This window comes from Hyalella azteca, unplaced genomic scaffold, assembly GCF_000764305.2.
Source record: "Hyalella azteca isolate HAZT.00-mixed unplaced genomic scaffold, Hazt_2.0.2 contig10021, whole genome shotgun sequence".
In the NCBI taxonomy this organism is placed as follows: Eukaryota; Metazoa; Arthropoda; class Malacostraca; order Amphipoda; family Hyalellidae; genus Hyalella; species Hyalella azteca.
This window is the reverse complement of record NW_025940074.1, coordinates 284,679-304,925: the sequence shown is the minus strand read 5'-3', so window position 1 is coordinate 304,925 and position 20,247 is coordinate 284,679. Positions and strand designations below refer to the sequence as shown.

At 39.2% G+C, this 20,247-nt stretch overlaps 1 protein-coding gene across 3 annotated transcripts in view; it reads right to left on the bottom strand.

The window, feature by feature from the left end:
* Nucleotides 1-20,071, bottom strand: part of LOC108674513 (solute carrier family 41 member 1) — a 39,432-nt gene extending 19,361 nt beyond the window's left edge. Inside the window, exons 1-3 of one of the 3 annotated variants that reach the window (XM_047882251.1) lie at nucleotides 19,950-20,071; nucleotides 14,785-14,918; nucleotides 10,152-10,542 (exon numbers count right to left, since the gene is read on the bottom strand). In XM_047882251.1, the coding sequence (XP_047738207.1) occupies nucleotides 10,152-10,433 (282 nt within the window). In that variant the 5' untranslated portion in view covers nucleotides 10,434-10,542; nucleotides 14,785-14,918; nucleotides 19,950-20,071. Of the gene's footprint in view, nucleotides 1-1,432; nucleotides 2,232-10,151; nucleotides 10,543-14,784; nucleotides 14,919-19,949 lie in introns of those variants that run through there. The other 2 variants (XM_018162490.2, XM_018162476.2) reach the window with 2 other exon arrangements.
* Nucleotides 20,072-20,247: the final 176 nt, after the last annotated feature.

Below are 20,247 nucleotides of genomic sequence, written 5' to 3'. Positions count from 1 at the left end.
TAGCGAGGTCGCACGTAGCGCAGATGAGCAGCTACCGTGCGATGAATTTGCAATTCAGGTAGGAATAGCATTGGAACACGTGGAGCATTGAAATCGGAAGTGTTGAGAGCTACAGTAATAGCTCTTAAAAATCGCATTAACAAAGGCTATATAATGTGATTTTTGCTATCTCTGTTATTTGATGATGACTTTCATTCATCGCATGCAGAGTAGAAGCCACGTGTGCACCACAGACATGACTCATGAATGGATGAATGCTTCAAAGACTCATGACTCATGAATGAACGATAGCTTCAAAGCACCAGCCAAGGCGAAAAGGAAGGAGAGAGCCAACATAAAAGCCGTCGACCGAGCCACAGCAACACCAGAAATTTCCGGATGGAACCGGAATACCTGAAACAACTTGGTAAAAAATATAACTCAGTACTCACTGCAGTGAGTGACAGAGAGCGCATTTTCTCGTCGACGAAAACTTGAGGCCACGGACAGACGGACGGACGGACATGGTAAGCACAATAGTGCATTTTTTCATAAATGAGAAAATGCGCTAAAAATCGCTGCTTGCAAAACAGATGTTCACAGCAAACACGCTCACAACGTTACTCTAACTGATACCATGTCACAACCTTCGTATCTATAATTTATCACGAAAACTGCCTCGAGTTGCACGATATGTCCAGTCCCATATGACCACTTCCATGCCTTTCAAACATTCGCACTGTATAAGATACTAAAATACAAACATTACGCACCAAAGTAACAATTATTCGTACAGAAACTCACTCCGCCCGGCCAAACAGCGCAAAAGTTGCAATCAAATTCAAGGCACCGTTCAGGAACAAAGGTTTATGAGCTCAATCGTTGCATTCAAAATACTAGCGCTTCCATTGCTCATACTGAACACGACGGCGACGGTTGAGATCGAATTCGGGATAACCGCCACCTAGCGAGGTCCGGAGAGCGGCTAATGAGTTTGAGTTGTACAGGAAATACCGCACGCAGCCGCACGTCTGGCGCGTCTCCGGACCGCATGCCGTGAGGGTTAATGGCACACATGACATCACACATGGGGACTACCTTTGTACCGCCAACAGTAAATAAAATACTTTACTAATTTATATACGTCCATTACGTCCCAATGTAATCTTCTCAAGTTTACAAGATATTCGACAAAAATGTATTCAACACAGCTTATATATGAATAAATAATTTGGTCAGCGGAGATTCAATAAATGATATCAAAAAATTAGTTTGACCTTTGTTTTGACCCGAAGCAACCCAGGCCGATTTGGCTCGAATATTTCGTAATTTGTCCTCTAACGTTACTCAAATTATGAATGAATACGGATGAAAATAGCGGCTTCATGTATCGAGGCAACATTTACAAAGATTCTTGAGTCAATGGATTAGAGATGAGATATCAAACACTCACCCGGGAAAGCAGTCTGGTGAGTAGATCCCAGCTCTTATTTTTCTTCATGTAAGCTTGTTCGGTTCTGACGTGTTGGGGCAGAGGCAGCAAGTTAGCAATTAGCTTGTTGTGAGCATCGAGCTTGCTGTCGCAGTCCTCGATGACGATCGCGGCAGATTTGGGGAGAACCGCAGTGGTATCTTTCACTGCAGGAGCCAAAGATTGGAGCTCTTCAGGCGTTGGCGGGGGTGAGACCAAGTCATCTTCGTCAGTGTTTGTGGCCGTCGAGACCATGTCCGGTGGGGCAGGTTTCGTAAAATCTTCTCTGTTCGGTCGTGAACGACGATATGAGGTGGCGGAAACTCTCAACGGTTCCACTGAATTAGGTTTACGCAAATCAGCGTCGACTTGGACACTTGTGCCGACAGATCTGGTGGTGAGACTGGCGCCTCGTTTGCGTTGCGGCTTCCAGGCGCCGGTAACCGACGACTCTTTGCCCGGGTCAGAGTCGGTCTTGGACTTGAGAGCATACATTTCGTCTACGTCGATCACGACATCAGCACCAAGCTCATCCTCTGGTCTCATTGTCAGCATTGGGACTGAATTGGCGCGATTGGAGACTTTAGGCATCGCAGGAGCGTGGTTGGTCGAGTCGAAACGGACATCCATGGCTTCAGCACTAACACCCGAACAGCTCACACTACTCAGAGTTCACGGTAAGAAAATCGAGGGCATCACTACGGAAGCTTGGCACTTTTGTGTATCTGACAATGACTTGCAAGGGCAAGCCATTCTGAAAAAGATTTGAATGGAAGAGATTCACAAACACTTACATTTATCACTTATTTGCGCTCACTTATATATACAAGTAGATTTTTAAGAATTCATGCCAAACTAAACATCCAACACGCATGTCAATACAAAATAGCAACGATGCAACATGGATGGCACAAAAAATACAGAAATGAATAATTGAGCAACATAAACGATCTACCATTGCATCTTTAGGCAGAAATACCGTACGTTAGATAAAATCTAAAGCTTACTTCTTCTCGTACGAGCACTCTACATATGCAATGCCTGCTACGTACGTCTCAACTCAACCTCCGCATCTCATAAAAGTCAGACGTCGAATAAGAATTTTTTTTAACCTATAAAAATTGAATGGTTGAAGTTAAAATAGGTGACAGATTTAAAAAAAAAACACTGTTGGATTTATGACTAGTAACAAATAACACGAGATATTATAACGATATTTGTAGTCAGTGTGTGGGGAAAAGCAACATAATTCACCGGACTATGATGGAAATGAGCACAAGCTGCGCCAACGCAGGTTTTTTAAGCAATGATAAACCACAATTGCAAAAGCCACCATCACTCGTACATGCGACGCCAGCGAAAAATACATGAATGTCAACGACCGGCACCATGCAAAAGACCGTACACTATAGAACAACAGTGAATAAAAACGTATACTGCTTCAATCACTGCTTAGCAGAGTCACGCAAATACAGATTTTTCGTTTGATCGAAGAGTAACAGTTATAATGTTTCATATGATGGCAGAAACGGGACGTTGTATATCAAGTGAATAAAAATAAAAATATGCGTCGGATTTAGAAGCACAAAGTTCCAGCAATTCCATGTTCTAAACAAAATGGTTAATATTTATCCACGGATTGCAAGTTAAGCTCGTGCAAATATGTGATTGAATTACCGTCCGCCGCCTCGCGATACCAATAACTGTCCATAACCACACTTCACATTGAGGTGTCACCGATCGTAGGCTCACTTCTAAGGAAAATCTGACATTTCTCATGGAACTTTTACTCAACAGCTCACACGTGAATTACACCAACTGCATGCACTTGGCCTGCTTTTTGTTGTGAGTACCCGCACTCGATGGCAATGAGAAATACCGCAGCACAAGAGCTTAGCCTGCGCGCACGGAGCGCCCGGCAGGAATGAGTGTACGCGGCCACTCGCTCCACGCACTGACACGCGTCGTAGAGACGACGCTGCACTGTCGTCGCCGTCTGAAGAGTCCAAAACAACAATTGCTGCCTGCAACGTTTCCACAGGCACAACACTGCAGTATGTATAGAGCTCCGCACATGCAGTTCAAGGACGTCGCGCCAGCCTAGCTAATGAGCGAGCTGTCTCCACTTCTTTATAAGTATCAGTCGCATATTCTTAACTGGAAGACAAATGGCAGCCTAGCTTGATTCAAAGTCTTGAGTTTGTACTAGAAGTTCGACAAATATTATTGCATACATTTAAAATTGTTCGACTCGAAATAAACTCCAAAATATTGTATAAAAAGGTAATTACTCTAATGGGGATGGTAGATTCACTTAGAATACGTAGCCTCCCGTAACGATTAACGAGCAGTATCTAAACTATACTTGAATATTATCATAAGAGATAAGGTATGACTGTTGGTTGCGCCAATATAAATAAAAATATGGTGATAAACAAAAAGCGCTATGAATTATAAGCGAGCTAAGTCAATTAAGTAGACGATACGTTTGCACTGTGTTAGTACGCCATGCTTGACGATAAAATCGAGGAATTTCCCCTCTGAGCAATGAGAAAATATTTATGAGAAGTCCAAACTTATTACGTAGCTTGACAAAATAGCAGGATGACGCCATTAGGTGACCTTCTTGTGGGATTGAAAACAAAATAACAGCAACATTATTATGATACGTAGAGCTGTAACAACCGTCACTGCCATGCATTAGGAAGAAACGAGGTCAGTGCGTGTCAGCGAAACAATGTTGTAGGTTTCAATATACCAATGGAGTACCAAAAATTAGTGGCTAGAATGACGAATCCAAATGAAATAACTGGTTTCAAAAAAAATGTACAAATATGGATCCGCGGGTGAAAGTTTTGTAGCCAAGTCCGGTCGTAAATTTCAGTTTTAGGCTACATCAAATTAAGAAAAATTAGAGGAGTTAGAGGAAAGACGAGAAAAAAATTAATTTTTACCAATTTCATCATATTTGTGAAAATTTCGTGACACGCGTCAACTGCATAGCCTAAATTCGACGCCAGTCGCGCACTAGACCACGAATATATGACAATAAGGTCAAGAAAAGTGCTCGTAATCAGGAGATAATAATAAGTGTGCCGAATGTATGATTGAAATTCTAAGGGTACTAATTAATGGCAGACTGAAGTGCACGTGCAGTTTCCGGCCACATCTTCACACCGGCAGCAGCTGAGAGCAACGTTCTCAAGCACTCAACCGTGCATGACTCTCGCACCACATGCTACCATGCAGCGCACATGCTGTCGGAGGAGCAAAGCTATATTTAATATTCACAGTCTCCAGGACTGTGCTTTTAAAATCAACTCGTCTGATGCTTCATTCTCCTCTAATTTTGAAGTGTCTTAAATTAAATTTCATCTCAATTGCGAACATTCGAGACTACGCAAAGCAATATTCTCACGGCCTTCAGCGGAGCTACTCATGTAAGAGTACAACCAAGAGTCCCACTGGCCTGTACCAATACTCGATATCTTCTTCATAACGCAAGCCAAGGGCAGCCATTATCAGGAAGCCGAACAATGAGACGATCTTGACTGTTATCGCAAAGTGGACCACAGTGAAAACCAAGCCCAAGACAGCCTGAATCGCCACGAACATAACAGACGATTTCTAATGCAAGAGAATGCAACGTAGCGAGCAAATACATAAATATTCATATGCAACAAATGAAAGGAAAATGCCGAGTTCAATCTGAGAACGTTGAAGTTTATGAGGATTACTAGGAATACACTAAATAAAAAACTTCAATTATGGATTCATTCGCTCTCTCAGAATTTAGCTGTTTCAATGAAAGAGCTGAAGTGATGTTGATTAGGATTGGGGGTGAAGCAGGAGGTCAAAGGAAGATTGAATAGCAGATGCCGAGCTGCTATACAGGGATCAACACCTGCCACAGCTCCACTGTGGGCAGACATTTGTTGCATGAGCTGTAGGAGTGTTGTGAGGGTGTTGCTACACATCACAGTGTGAATTGCAACTCTGATGACACTGACAGGTCACAGGTGTAACTCTTTATTACACTGACACTGACTTTGGCCGTACAATATGATCGCACCTCACAGTACAACATGTGGTCAGACGGACAGTTTGACTATGGCCGTGCAACATTGTAGCCCATAACAGTGCAACATGCAACTCTGATTAACACTGACAGTGACTATGGCCGCTCAACATTGTAGCCCATAACAGTGCAACATGCAACTCTGATTACACTGACGGCCGTGTAACGTGGCTGCCAATTACAGTGTAGCATGCAATTCTGCCTACACTGACACTGACTTTGGCCGTGCAACGTGGCTCTTCCAATTGAACGTTCTCAGTGTGGAAGGATACAGAACAAAAAGATAATTCAAAATTCAGGACTGAGGACGAGTGTGCTGAGCACAGCATCATCAAACGGATGGTCAAAGTTTCGTTCAGTGAGACCATGCAGCGCTGAGTTTTCGCGCATACCTTGACAAGATTTTCAACAAAGAGAGAATGAGGCTAAGGAAAAACTACACGCAGTTTGAAAACATCAACGCAAAAAAAGTGGGGGGCAAACAATGTAAGGCCTTTTTTATCCATAGGCGAAAAGAAAAGCTCTAAATAGATTTCAAAGAAAGATTTTGGTTACAAGTGCTTCAGGTAAACTAGAATAATTCCTTTTTGAATCAAATATCTTGGAAATTATAGTTTAGGATCACCAGTAGACGAAAGAAACCTCGTGTACATGACTGGTACGGTTCTATAACTGCAATGTGGTCCGTTATTCTGTGTGTGTGTGGTCCGTTATTCTGGGTATGAGGATATTGCGGACTGCACTCATCACCACAGCCTTCACTAGATCGGTCGTGCTCACGTCCTAAGTCGGAGGCACACTTGTTTAGAGGCCAGAGAAAGAAGGTTTTATATACAGCCCAACACCTCTGCATTCTGAAAATGAAAAAAAAAAACGAGCAGCAGGACGAAGCTCACATCCGGTGACGCCAACATAAGGGGATCTGAAGAATCCCCTCAGACGCCATGGTCCGGGTAAGCGAACTGCGCATGGAGGGGAAAAAGCTGCACGCTACGAGCGCGTGCTGGGACCCACTACACGAGAGGGGGACATCCTTCTCTACGTCAGTAAACGCCTCGATTTGAACTATTCGCGGATCCTAATTTAGCTGGGTCAAATATTCACACGGTTTTCATACCCGATAAGTAGTTAGTTAAGAAAACTAACACACCATAAAGGGCAAAAGTTTGTTTGAGACTTACAGTATGAAATTCAATGTTTTTTCAAACCATTACTGCATTCACCTTTTTCCAACCTACCACAGGCTGCCATATGATCAAAGACCCTTGAAGTTCATAAGTTCAATCTCGCACCTAAAAATAGCATTTCTATAGCCTGATCACAGTTAGTAGTCTAGATTCTAGAGCCTTGCCGGCAGCGCAATAGGAGCTAAAAATAAATGAAGCTGTCAACCGAAGGACGCACGCGACTCAAGGCAAATGTTTGGCATTTGTCCTGGAGCCATACTTTCAAAATTCGCTAAGTGAACGTAAGTACTTACGCTCTATTTTCTTGTCTATGATTGGTGGATTTTGCTTGAAAGGCCGTCAATGATTGGCTGATGAACTTACGATCTCTTAACTTTTTTGAAAGTATGGGTCCTGGACGAGTTCGTGGGCGGGCACGAAACACGCGCCCACCATGCAGCTTACACGCCCACTTATGACGCTGGCGCTGCAAGTGAGAACCGCGAGTGTAATAGCGTTCATCTACACATATTATTTCTGAACAAACTATTGACTATTAACTTCTACAACTAATTCATCCATTAAAATATCATACTAGAGGAGTACATGGAGACAGTGACAGGATAATCGATATAAACTAGGAATGACAATTGTTCAGAAAGGTAATAGATAAGCTCTGCACATGTGCCGCATAAAATGTAAAGGTTATTGACCGTCCAGCTACAGGGATCCGGCTGGACTGGAGGGATTTGAATGCAGGGAATAGCGATCCTACGAGGGGTCGACGAGTTATGTTGTACAACGTTTAGTCAATATTGTCTTTATTACAATAAATTGATTTTAAACGGAGATCACAATTTTCCATCATAAACGCCAATCACGATTCATATTTAACCTAATGAGGCCGACGCGACGCTATTACGATAAAATCCATTTTACTATTAATTAATTTCGTATCTATGGGTGGTAAAATGTCCTCGTGTTTCTGCTGATACATGGTACTTCAATAATGATAACTACAATAAAATAAATACCACAATAGGCACTATTGATACAGCGAGCTCGCTCTAGGGCTGTTGCACCAAGGGTGGAGTATATATTCGCTTTAATCACTCGATAAAACATTCCCGGATCCTCGGCCACATTTGCATAAAAGATAACTAAACCTATTTATAGCAACAGATTAACTACGACACACAAATTCATTTATCCTCCCTATAGGCACCAATGCTCAGCATATGAAAAAGCGAGATGTCGCAGATACGGTCACAAAAACTCGCAACTCATGCTTACGTCAGAACAATTTCAAGTTGAGGGCCTATACTTTCAAAAAAAGTTAAGAGATCGTAAGTTCATCAGCCTATCATTGACGGCCTTTCAAGCAGAATCTACCAATCATAGACAAGAAAATAGAGCGTAAGTACTTACGTTCACTGAGCGAATTTTTGAAAGTATGGCCCATGGACAACAGCAAGCTGCCACGCGTTGCTCTATATTGGTTCATTATCTGAATGACGACAGGAGGCCACTTACTACTTGAAGCTACTTGCAATTAATAGTGTCAACATTAACGAAAATTACAGCCAATTAAGTTATTAAGAATAATGAGAATAAGAGCAATAAATAATATTAATAGTAATAGGAATAACGACAAGAAACCAAAACAATCATGATAGAAACTAACCTAGAATAATCAGAATTAAAGGATAAAAACAACACAAGAGTACCATGAAAGGCAATAATAGCCATGGGTGACATCTACAAGAAATATCGGGAGCGCTTATCTCATCAACGCAATTTCACTACAATGCAGTAATTACTGAAGGCTCGATACGAGTAAGATTGAATACTAAATAGCCTGACGAAAATGCACGTCGGCACATCGACATTGCCTGAAGAACACTTGCATTTTAGAGAGGTGCGAGCGAAAATTTCATTCAATGATTAATCCTTCGTTAAAAGTGGACTTAATAGTTAAAAATTAAGCAAAAAATTAATTTGACGACCAGAAGAGAAGCCTATTCCTGAAGAGTAACAGTTTAATTCATCTCCGTATCGCTCGCAGCATGTGTATATAAGTACGACAAATGATTTCAAACATTCCCACGAATGCTTCATTTCTGAATAATTGGTATTTTAAAATAAAGGATTCCTGAATACAGCGGTAAAAATGTTTTTGTTATTCGTTTCGATGGAAGGCGTAAATAAGACGGCAAAGTGTTTTGATGGAACCTAATTTATCTCTTTCGGCAAGCGCTTGCGTATACCCGAAGTTTCAATATCAAAATGAAGCACGTATACACTGTATATAGCAGCCCAGGTACTCCCACCCTCTAACTATCATACTCACAAGCCATACAAGAATCTAGCCTAATATCCCTGTATGTGTAGCTTTACCTTCAAACATACGTAATTTGTCTATTCAATATTCCGACTATAATTTAGAAGAATGCCAATCTGATTTTCGTGTTTATTTAACGCAACAAATTTTGTTGCAATGAAAATGGAAATACCACTTTTTGCACTGTTTTTGTTAGTGACTCATTAATATTGAATATTATCAGTGAGCGAAGCAGCATGATGCGCCGAGCGGGCCTAGTAAAGGGAGAGACGACGAGTAGCAGGAAAAGGAGTAAAAATAAAAAAAAAACAAAAACAAAAAAAAAAAGCTACAGCGCATCATGGCCGAACGAAAACTGGTCATGTGTTAGGCCTTATAGAAGCTTCAGATAATAAGTATATAGTTAGCTCTCTCACTTTGAACGCAAGAAATACACGTGGGAAGCACATAGAACACTAATATTTTTACGCGATGAAGTAGCGGCTACAGGCGATGTGATTAGAGTTCAGCTGATATGCAGGCGAGTACAAATCGGTCTAAAGTCTAAACCGATGCTGGCCATGCTTGCATCTAAACAACTTAATATCGACACTACACATCGTTGATGCTGACTATTAAAAATCATTTTTAAGCAGAAAAATATAGAGAGAATTAAAAAATACTTGAAAATTTGTACTTACTTCATGACAGCTGGCGCATCCTCTCAGGAAAGTAAGAACATTTTCATAGTCTCTCCAATGTTTTAAAATGATTATGGCCGTGCTCAGGTATGATGTAGAACATTAATAAACAAAAATTGATGTGCGATAAATAATGCTTGCCTCATTGTCTCTCCTGGAGTAGGTCGTTGACGCATCGGAGGCTTGACGCTGCTATAGCGTACAACTGCTATATAAGAGCGCGACGTTCAATAATACACCAGGGGTTCTATGGCGTCATTATTTACTAATTCAAATCGCTCACTCGCTAGTCTTGCCAAGCTTGAACCTTTCTTTCTACTTTCCAATACAACTAGCATGTATTAAAATTTACGAGTACTTACCCGCTTCAGTGTTCATCCATTATCCTCAGTTTATTGTTTTATCGAGATTTACAGACATCATGTAGGGTACTCACCCGCTTGTGGTGCCACGCATTGTTCTTGCTTGTATCTCTGGCCGGCGATTGCAAGAAAGGACTGTGTTCATCTTCGTTGTCGTCCACACAGAAAGACTTGTTGAGCAACTCGTAGGAGCTCTCGTCTGCTACATAGGGCACCATTTTCCTGTGCCGAAGTTCCTGTTGCAGAACTGGATCTGCCGCTACTTCTACAGCGCCTTCGTCGTGAAGACCAAAGGGCGGTCCAGTCGATGGATTTATGTGTTCGTCTCTCCCAGTGTTATTCGTACGAGATGACATAGCTGGGGGATGATCTTCTCAGAAGATGCTGTGTCAGCAGGGGGACTGAATGCAGGACTAAGGGAGTGGCTGGGAAGGTGGCGTACCCCACAAGCACCGCACTTTGGTTCTGCAAGCAAACGAGTGCGTTAGTGCATACGAGATTGTGCAGTTGCCTATCCGCATGAACTTAGAACTCGAGACACATTCTCCTATAACGTACCGGAATGATTCGCATTTGGAGCTAAATAATGTTCATATATAGTTGAAAGCGACTTAGAAATTTTGAGAAATATAATTTCAAGATAATCATAATTAAACTATAAATCTTATATAAATCTATAGGTCTATAAAAATCTTATTACAAACCTAGACACGTTATTAGCAATCAAGATATATAATAAAATAATTCTCTTTCATGAAGAACAAAAAAGATCGAATAGAAAATGAACGCGATATTATAAAATATTTTCCAATTGTCCGACCCAAAGTGACAATTTTCCGACACATGACGTTACGATTGAGTATCGCAAAGTGTAATGAAAAAAGTTACAATTGTGCAAAACAAATAATTACTATTGCCCGAATAAAAGTGCCACATTTGCCAAAAACCAAATTACTACAAGTACCCGACACAAGGTAAAACAATTGCCCGAAAGAAATACTACAATTGCCCGACATTAAGAATCACAATTGCCAGACATTAAGAGTCACAATTGCCAGACATTAAGAGTTACAATTGCCTGACATTAAGAGTCACAATTTCCCGGCAGAAAGTCGGGCAAAATTTGAATAACCCAGCATTAGGATTACACATCACACGTTTCGAATTCACAACACATGACTTTACAAATTCCCGACACTCGTAGAGTTACGAAAAAATTCTTTATTTTTTGAAACGCTTTTGCTGTTTCGCCTGTTTTTTTTACAGGCGAACAGGATTTTCTTTGTAATATTTATTAAATAAAGCAACACCATCAGTTAAAGTGATTATAGATATCATAAGTTTGCTCACGAAGAAATGTTTAATGTTACTCAGAATTATTTTGGAGACAAGCTTCTGGCAAAATTCAAAGTTTCAAGAATCAAGATATGGATAATCTAGGTTGTGTAATAGGCAAAAAATTGATAGAACATTCTACTACATGCATTTTAACTGCAATTTCTTTCAACTAGGCTACAGTACGAAAACAAATTCAATTTCTTTCAACTTGGCTACAGTACGAAAACAAATTCAATTTCTTTCAACTTGGCTACAGTACGAAAACAAATTCCTGCAATAATATCGAGCTGTATTAATGCATCATTATTGCATATCAAGCCTGCACCTGTGTCAAGCCCTACATAAACGGTCTTACTGCCAGTGCTATACATTCCAGATAGTGAAGGCAATGCTAAGTATAAATGTAATGCATTATTGTGGTAGTTTAGGTGGGGGCAAGCTGTTTGGTATGAGGGCAGGGGCGCTAACTGCATGAGGATATCCCAGTGAATAACCCTTATTCTTGTCAATGAAAGAAAATCCTATCTTAGAAAGATATGAAGCTTTCTTTAGTTGGGAGGCATTGCCGGTGCAAATGACACACACATTTATTGGTCTAAAATTCTAAATTCTTCCATTTCTTTCATGGCACAAACCTGTATGGCGTCACAATTTCCCGACACATGGCGTCACAATTGCCCCACACATGGCGTCACAATTGCCCCACACATGGCGTCACAATTGCCCGACACATGGCGTCACAATTGCCCCACACATGGCGTTAAATCGTCAAGAACAAAACATTACAAATGCCAATTTAAAATTGAAGCAGAGGTGTGGTCGTTGTGACCACATTTCTGCTTTACAAGATCATAAATTGAACATATTTGTTCAATTTAAACCATAAATTCGAGATCGATAATAAAATCGTCCTGAGATATCCTAACGAGCTACTTTGAGCTCTTATAATAACGCTTGGCTCTCCCTGAAAAACTGTCGAGAATATTGAATGCTACGCAATCATGGTCTTGATCAAGTTATTATATCTATAAATACACGATAACTCCCGCGCGTGATGAGAATGGAATTAACACAGACATTGCAACAAAATCAAACAGCAAATTGTCCTGTACAAAATGATCAGTATTTGTCATTGAGAGATTGGCAATTTTTTTACCTTTTTCAATTTAACATACTGTATAAAAGTGTATAACATTTTTTTAACAAATAGCAATTATTGAGCTACTTAATGCAGGTAAACCCCAGCATGTAATTCGTTAATCTAGCTTGTGGCCTCAGCCATGCGTTTGCAGTTTTCGATCGATTCCATAATGGATTGCCTTATGAAGTAACTTCAAGTAAGTGTTAGTGGGACAAATTTTCTACCTATTAACAAACTATCTTATACTTGTGGTACAACTCAATGTTTCAGTTTGCAAGTACATTCATTTGAATTTATAAGGATGGATATTAATCGCCCCTATCGCAAAGCTCGAGACAAAGTCACATGATTCATGGAGTGTTCCCTGAAATAATCAGCATCTTCTTCAGAGAATCCTCATAACGCGCCTAACAAGTCTTCTATTTTGAACCAGATGTTATCATTCACTGCCTAATCAGATCATTCCTGTAGCCATACTTTAAAAACTCGCTAAGTGAACGTAAGTACTTACGCTCTATTTTCTTGTCTATGATTGGTGGATTTTGCTTTAAAGGCCGTCAATGATTGGCTGATGAACTTACGATCTCTTAACTTTTTTTGAAAGTATAGGTCCAGAACTGCAGCATCAGCAGTTACGATCATAGAGCAGACACGAGCTGCATGAGAGCGCTTATGACAACAGCCAGGGTTGCACTATCAGAAATAGTTAATTCAGAATCCGTAACTCAGTTAGCCAGTCACTGACGGCTTTTCAAGCCGAACCCACCAATCACGGGCGGGAAATCGGTCGCTACGTATAATTTGAACACTACGTGTACTTGAACAATTTTTTATATTCTGCCTGTTTCTATTCTGGACAGCGCTCGTCCAGAATTAAAACGAGTGCTGCTTAAACTTCAGAACAACTTACACAAACACAGGGCAGGCATCAATGAAAGGACAAGCTCGGGAACTGGACCTATACTTTCAAAAAATTTAAGAGATCGTAAGTTCAGCAGCCAATCAGTGACGACCTTTCAAGCAAAATCCACCAATCATAGACAAGAAAATAGAGCGTAAGTACTTACGTTCACTTAGCGAGTTTTGAAAGTATGGCCCCTGGGCAGTGGAAAAACCGGTATATTTAAATCGTAACTTCAAACTAGGTACACAGAAAATTAAATCACAACCTTTGTGAATCAAATGTTAGAGGATGAACTACTTCTATCAACATCAATAACACCGAACACGAGTTTAATTAGCGTATCATCGATGATGCAATGGCAGAAAGCACACAGCTCAGAGTTTGCCGACGAGCGATATCAACAGGCGCTCAATACCAGCTGTAACTTATTGTCTTCCCCCGGTTAGGATTAAAAAAAAATATAACTCAGTACTCACTGCAGTGAGTGACAGAGAGCGCATTTTCTCGTCGACGAAAACTTTAGGTCACGGACAGACGGACGGACAGACAGACAGACGGACATGGCGAGCACAAAAGTACATTTTTTCCATAAATGAGAAAATGAGCTAAAAAACGTCTAATAAATACAAGTCACTGAAATTCATATATTAATTGAATAGTTACTTTGAATTTTATTGGTGGATACAACTATAAATAGTTATATCGAAGCAGCAAGGACTCGAAAAGCGAGACGTGTTGTGACGACAACAACAACACGGGAAAACCACAAGGGCCTCTCGGCTTTGTAATTGAGATTCGGGTAAACCCTTACTGAGGCAGTCCTAACAATCAGCAAACAATAACAGAGCAAACAATACAATTTTAATTTAAAGAACTCAGATCAAGGTAAAGGTATCAAAAGGAACAAACGTACAATAGAAAATTCTACGTGATCCGGATGGTTACTTAAAAGAATGGAATATGATTTTTTCTAACAAATGACGTCCTTTTCGAGAGCACATGCACTGAAATGCAGGCAATTTTTCCGAGTAGAAAAATCCTTATAACCCTGATCCATAGTAACAGGAGTTACAGGACAAACTTAGAGCATAGGAAGAATTACAGTAACTATCCAACTACATTTAGTTAGTACAAAAACATTCGCATAGTGCACTTACACAAAACAATTTCTTCAATAGCTAAACGTCAGTTAATTATCAATAAAGTGTTAATCAATATGCAGTGTCCATTAATTATCAATAAGCCCAACACTAGAATGTTCACCGACAACGCATAACCCAACACTACTATATAGTGTAGCGATCGTACCGCTATTCGCACGCACCGAGGAGGCGCAACAGCTCGCGATGCGCCGCTGAGTGGACCGTGGTCGCAATACTAACAAATACTACGTAACGCTGACACAATTAGACTTGGCAAACACACTCATCGCTTTTGCCATCCAATAGCTGACTTATCCTGTGAAAACACACATAAAAGTCGACAGTTAACAATATAATGGAAGTTAATGAGTGTTAATAGCTCATTCCTGACATTTGGAAGTGGTAAATGAGAGGCAGATAGGACCAGCCTCGTTCGCATTAGCGGATAGTTAATAGCAAGCTTGATGGGAGTATGAAGAGTCACTAGGATATTCTTTCATGTGAAATTTGAACCGTGGACTAAGAAATCATCCTAAACAAAAGATTGACAGAAAAACATTTTATAATAAGCAATAACCACTTAGATAACTACAATACTGTGAGTCGTGGTGCAAGTCGAATCCATATAGGTACTGGAGTTACAAAGCTTACAATAAACTAAGAAATAAAATATTGTTCTAAACGTAAGATAAAACTTCGATATACTCGTATACTATACAAACATCATAGATCCATAAGCCGTTCTGAAAACTTCCAAATAACGAACACCTAACTGGTGAATGTACTAGTTAATTTGATTATAATGATATGAGATTTCAAATACAGGGGCAGACTCGTCGCTTGTTTAGAGTTGCGAACACGATGTTCCATGTCTGTTATTGGCCAGTGAGATTCAAAATCCCCACTATCGGTTAAGGTACTTGGGCATCACTATCACGATCCGCATGTGGTCCAGCTGCAACTTTCACCATACATCTATTCAATACACAGAGCAGTAGAACCCCATACTATCAAAGCAATAACAATGAGCGTACTGAATACAACAGGTTAGATAACTTAAATACATCTGTGCAGGGAAAGGCAGGAGAATGAGTGGCATTAAGAGCCACAAGCTATTAATGTGCTTGCATACAAGTAAGTGAAAGACTATCATTGAGGCGATGATGCCTATCGCAGAGTCTGACAGTCGTATTTATCCCTGATAATAATTATTAATCGTGGTCATATAGGAATTACTCAATATCGAAACATACTGGTATATATAGTGGCAGCTGTTGAACCAGAGATCAACTCGCGAACCTTATGACAAATTTAATACCAGGGATCTTGGATTTATTGGCAACAACGGCATCGTGGATAGCATTATTGCCACGAATTGGACCATGCATGGTATCTGGAAGGTGCTTTGTAATATAATGATCCAATGGAGTAGTTATTCAAAATTTTAAAGCAAACAAAAGTCAAGTGATGTTTTGTAATTCCTAAATGTTTTTATTCTTTACCAGTGCATTTAGTAGAATTTGACAGTCGAACATAAATCAATTTGATCGATTTAGGCAGAATATAAATATACTTGAATTCATTTTCAGTCACTTCACAGCAGCAACAAGATTGTTAAAGAAATTCAGCTCCATATAATGAGTTAAGTAAATTGATGATTCAAATATCTCTAAACAAAAATTTACTCGTTATTTGAATATTTATCCACATAACTTTCAGAGAAATTAGCCGTGTGAAACATGGCTAAAAACGCAGCATGAGTCGCACAGAGGCAAGGCACAAGAAATGAAAAATATGAAACAACATGAAACATGAAAAACAATAATAAACAATAATTGCTGCCCAAGTGTGAGCTTGCCTGAGACAGGAGCACACTGAGAGCCTGGTAGGCCTGGGCCAAGGAACAAATGCTTGATGATGCTAGAGAGTAAAGAGTGCCAATACAAAGAGTAGGCTACTTAAAAATGCAAGTGAAAAATTAACCAGAAACCTAGCCAGGGAGCTGCCCACCTACCCACCTGGGCTGGTTATTTTCAGCCTCTTGCTGAATAGGTTAAGTCTCACTTAAATGGTAGATTACATTTCACAAAGTCCCTTGTTTTTTTTCAGCATGCAATGATTGCATAGAGGTGAATGTCTGCACTCTAAGTTCTTAACAACTCTGTGTACATTATTATTCTATTAATTTCATTTATGTTTTAAAGCATTCACAGTTTTAAAGCATTCTCCCCATTATTAGTACTTTTTATATTTTATATAATTCTCTTAATGCAAATCTCACTTCTGAGTTCTTTTGTGAATGTATGCAGACCTTGTTGATTTGATAATCCTAAAAGCATTTAAAACTGTAATTCAGTTTTCAGTTCAAAAACTGTAATTCAGCATTTAGGGCCTCCACAATAATCATTTATTGGCGTTATCATTACATTCCTTAGAAGAGGTTAATTGCTTGACTTCCCTGAGGTGCCCATAGGCTCACACAAATAACATCATCACATCATGGAAAATGAGATTTCAGAGCATGATGGCATCAGAGGTAGGGAAAATTGTCACATATGAATCAGGTGTACAAAGTATGACTTCACTACAAAAAATGGATTGAGAGGAGAGAAGATGAGTGCATTATATTTCATGATATTGTAAAAGACTGTAGAACACCAGATTGTATGGCATGATGTCACAAAGAATGAAAGACAGGAAATGCTGAGGAAGATATATGCATGTATATACTGAATGAGGGCAGGGTTAAGGATGATGGCATGGAATATCAGAGAATGGGTGATGAATAGATTGTGATGATTGTGGTTTGGTTGGTGGATCCTATATGGCTATGATTATTTATTACAAGAAATAAATATTTTCAGAAAATATTTTCAGAATAAGAGAAGAAGCTGCAGAAAGTGAAAGCCTGATGGCTAAAGAAAGGGATAAAAACTGTAGTTAGTATCAGTGAACAATGACTTTGTGTAGGGTTACACTTCATATTTTGCAATTTAATTAACAAGGTTGTGGCAGCAATCCCAAACAAAGAGTTTTATTTGAGAGCAGTCATGTAACCACATCTGCCTGAAATATAGGTATCTAACACTGGAGCCTTGACTAGAGCTTGACTATCTTTTTTTTGGAACTGCAAGATTTTTCCCTCTAGATAAAATATCTCCAATCTGATTGTAATCCAAAACTGTACAATTGGGCTGCAAGATTTTAAATGTATTCAAAATTGGTCACTTTGGAGCTGCAATATTTCATTTGTGAGTAGGAAAACTTCAATCTAGAATTACTACACCAGAGCATACCTTAAATCAAATGCAAAAACTTTATCCTTATGCTGCTTTGTATAACATGCCACTATATTTTGACAATTTTGTAACTTGTCTTCATTTTGGCAGTTTCCAAAGATCAGTGCTTGCCATACCAGGATATGGATAGAATTTTTCATAACATTTCAGGTAAAAACAATCATTTCATGACCAATTTTTGGAAATTGCAAGTGAAATAGTTTTTTTCTCATTTTTAGCGCATTTTCTCATTTATGGAAAAAATGCACTATTGTGCTTGCCATGTCCGTCTGTTCATCTGTCCGTCCGTCTGTCTGTGACCTCAAGTTTTTGTTGACGAGAAAATGCGCTCTCTGTCACTCACTGCAGTGAGTATTGAGTTATATTTTTTTATTAAAGAAATTGGGAAAGGGCCTTTTGATTGGATGAAATTAGCCAGATTCACAGGCTTTTTTGTCCAGTTCATAGGTAGTTCAAAATTTTTGTCAGGTTGCCACATTAAGCTCTTCACTCATGCTTTAAGAAATAATCTCTACAAGATATATTGTGTTGTATACATGGTGCAATTGAACATTCATTTAAATTTAAATTAATATTAGTAATTTGGGTTTTGTGATAAAGATATCAGCAGTAAAATTCACAAGGACCAATGAGCATTGACTATCGAGGGAGATCTTAGGAAGCTTCCAACAGTGAATTACTTGAGAGTTTATAGGGAGCATGGGGCAGCAATTTATCCAGCAAACACAGGACATCAGAACCCTTTTCTTAACAGTCACACTTCAAAATAGTTAGCAATATTATTTGGAACACCAGTTAGTGATCAAGCCCAGAAGTGAAAATAATATGAATGATTTTAGTTTAATCAACAAAATAGCTAAACACTTGAAAAGAAAAACATAAAAACAATATAACACAAATAAGAGGGACAAGAAGGTGTGCTGCAAAGTAGCCTCAATTACCCTGCCAACAATGTGAGAAAGTTTTTATTATGGTATCCTACAGTTGGGGTACATTTGGCAAGGGGCTGTAACAATGAAATATCTGTAATATTGATTGGTGTGCAGATTCTGCAACCATGCAAATGAGGCATATTGTGAGACTAATTCCAACAGCGCTTCAACCCCTTATTTGTAATTCCAACACCCTGTGTTGAATTAGTTTCTATGTGTCTACAACTGTCTCTTAAATCAATCATCTATTAATTTATTTACCACATAAAATCAGCAAATACAAGTATACTTAAAGGATTCCTAATATATTCACAGACTTATTTAAAAGTTTCAAACCATACTATACTTTCTACACAAACAGTTTATTACTATTTGGTAGAGCAAAATCAACTATCAATTTTCACATGTTTTTCGATGTTCTCACATCTCACTGGGTGATGTGGACTTTTGCTCTACAGTGCAGATCTTAACATTTTCCCGGCAGACCTAGTGTTTTGCGGAAATATTGCGCGCAAAAGTATGACATCCCTATTTCAACCATCTAAGTATGCATAATGCATGCGTGGAACTAAGACAAAGCTTATTATAAAGGAAAAAGTTTAGATGTCGGAATTACCTACGATATTGGAATATGGTGCGTTTACCCTAATATTTTATGTATGATGATGCTGATATCCATAATACTTTGCTGGTCTACTTATATGAGTTAAAATTGAACTTTATGGAGAGTCTATATCACTTTCTGCTTTGCCACTATGCAGTGACTCCTAGCCTAGCATGGGGCCATGAGCTGATGAGCATGAGTCGTTTGAAGTTGTGAACTTGTGAAGAAGTGATATCTGAATCTGTGAAATAAATCACAAAATTTGTCAATTCTCCTACAGTCCTATGAGGCTGCATTGCTACAATTTTGAAGCAAAAAATTCGGCAGATATATAACTGTTAATGTGAATTTGTGAAAGACTTAAGTGAATCACAATAAACTGATCCACAACTGGACCTGATCCTGAGGGTACCACAATTAATTGGCAAGCCAAACGGAAATCCCTGATTGAGATTCCCTGTCAAATTTCAATGAATGACACTAAACAATTCAAATTTCAAATGATTGCTTACTTGCATCTTGCCGGCCATCCGTATACAGATAAACAATAAGAAGAGTTTCACAATAAATATAATACTTGCAGTCTATGCGGCATAGCTATGATGATACCTAGTTTGCCGTATTTAACATTGCTCAACTAACAACTACGAGGAACGTCACTTGTTTCATACTTGTCCTGGCACTGCCAACACATCAAAATTCCCTAAAAAGTTATAAATTCCCCAGAAATTACAATTTCGTTTCCTTATCCTACTTATCAAGTAGTGTGTTTGAATAATTATTTATTGTTACCTACTAAGTGATTGAAAA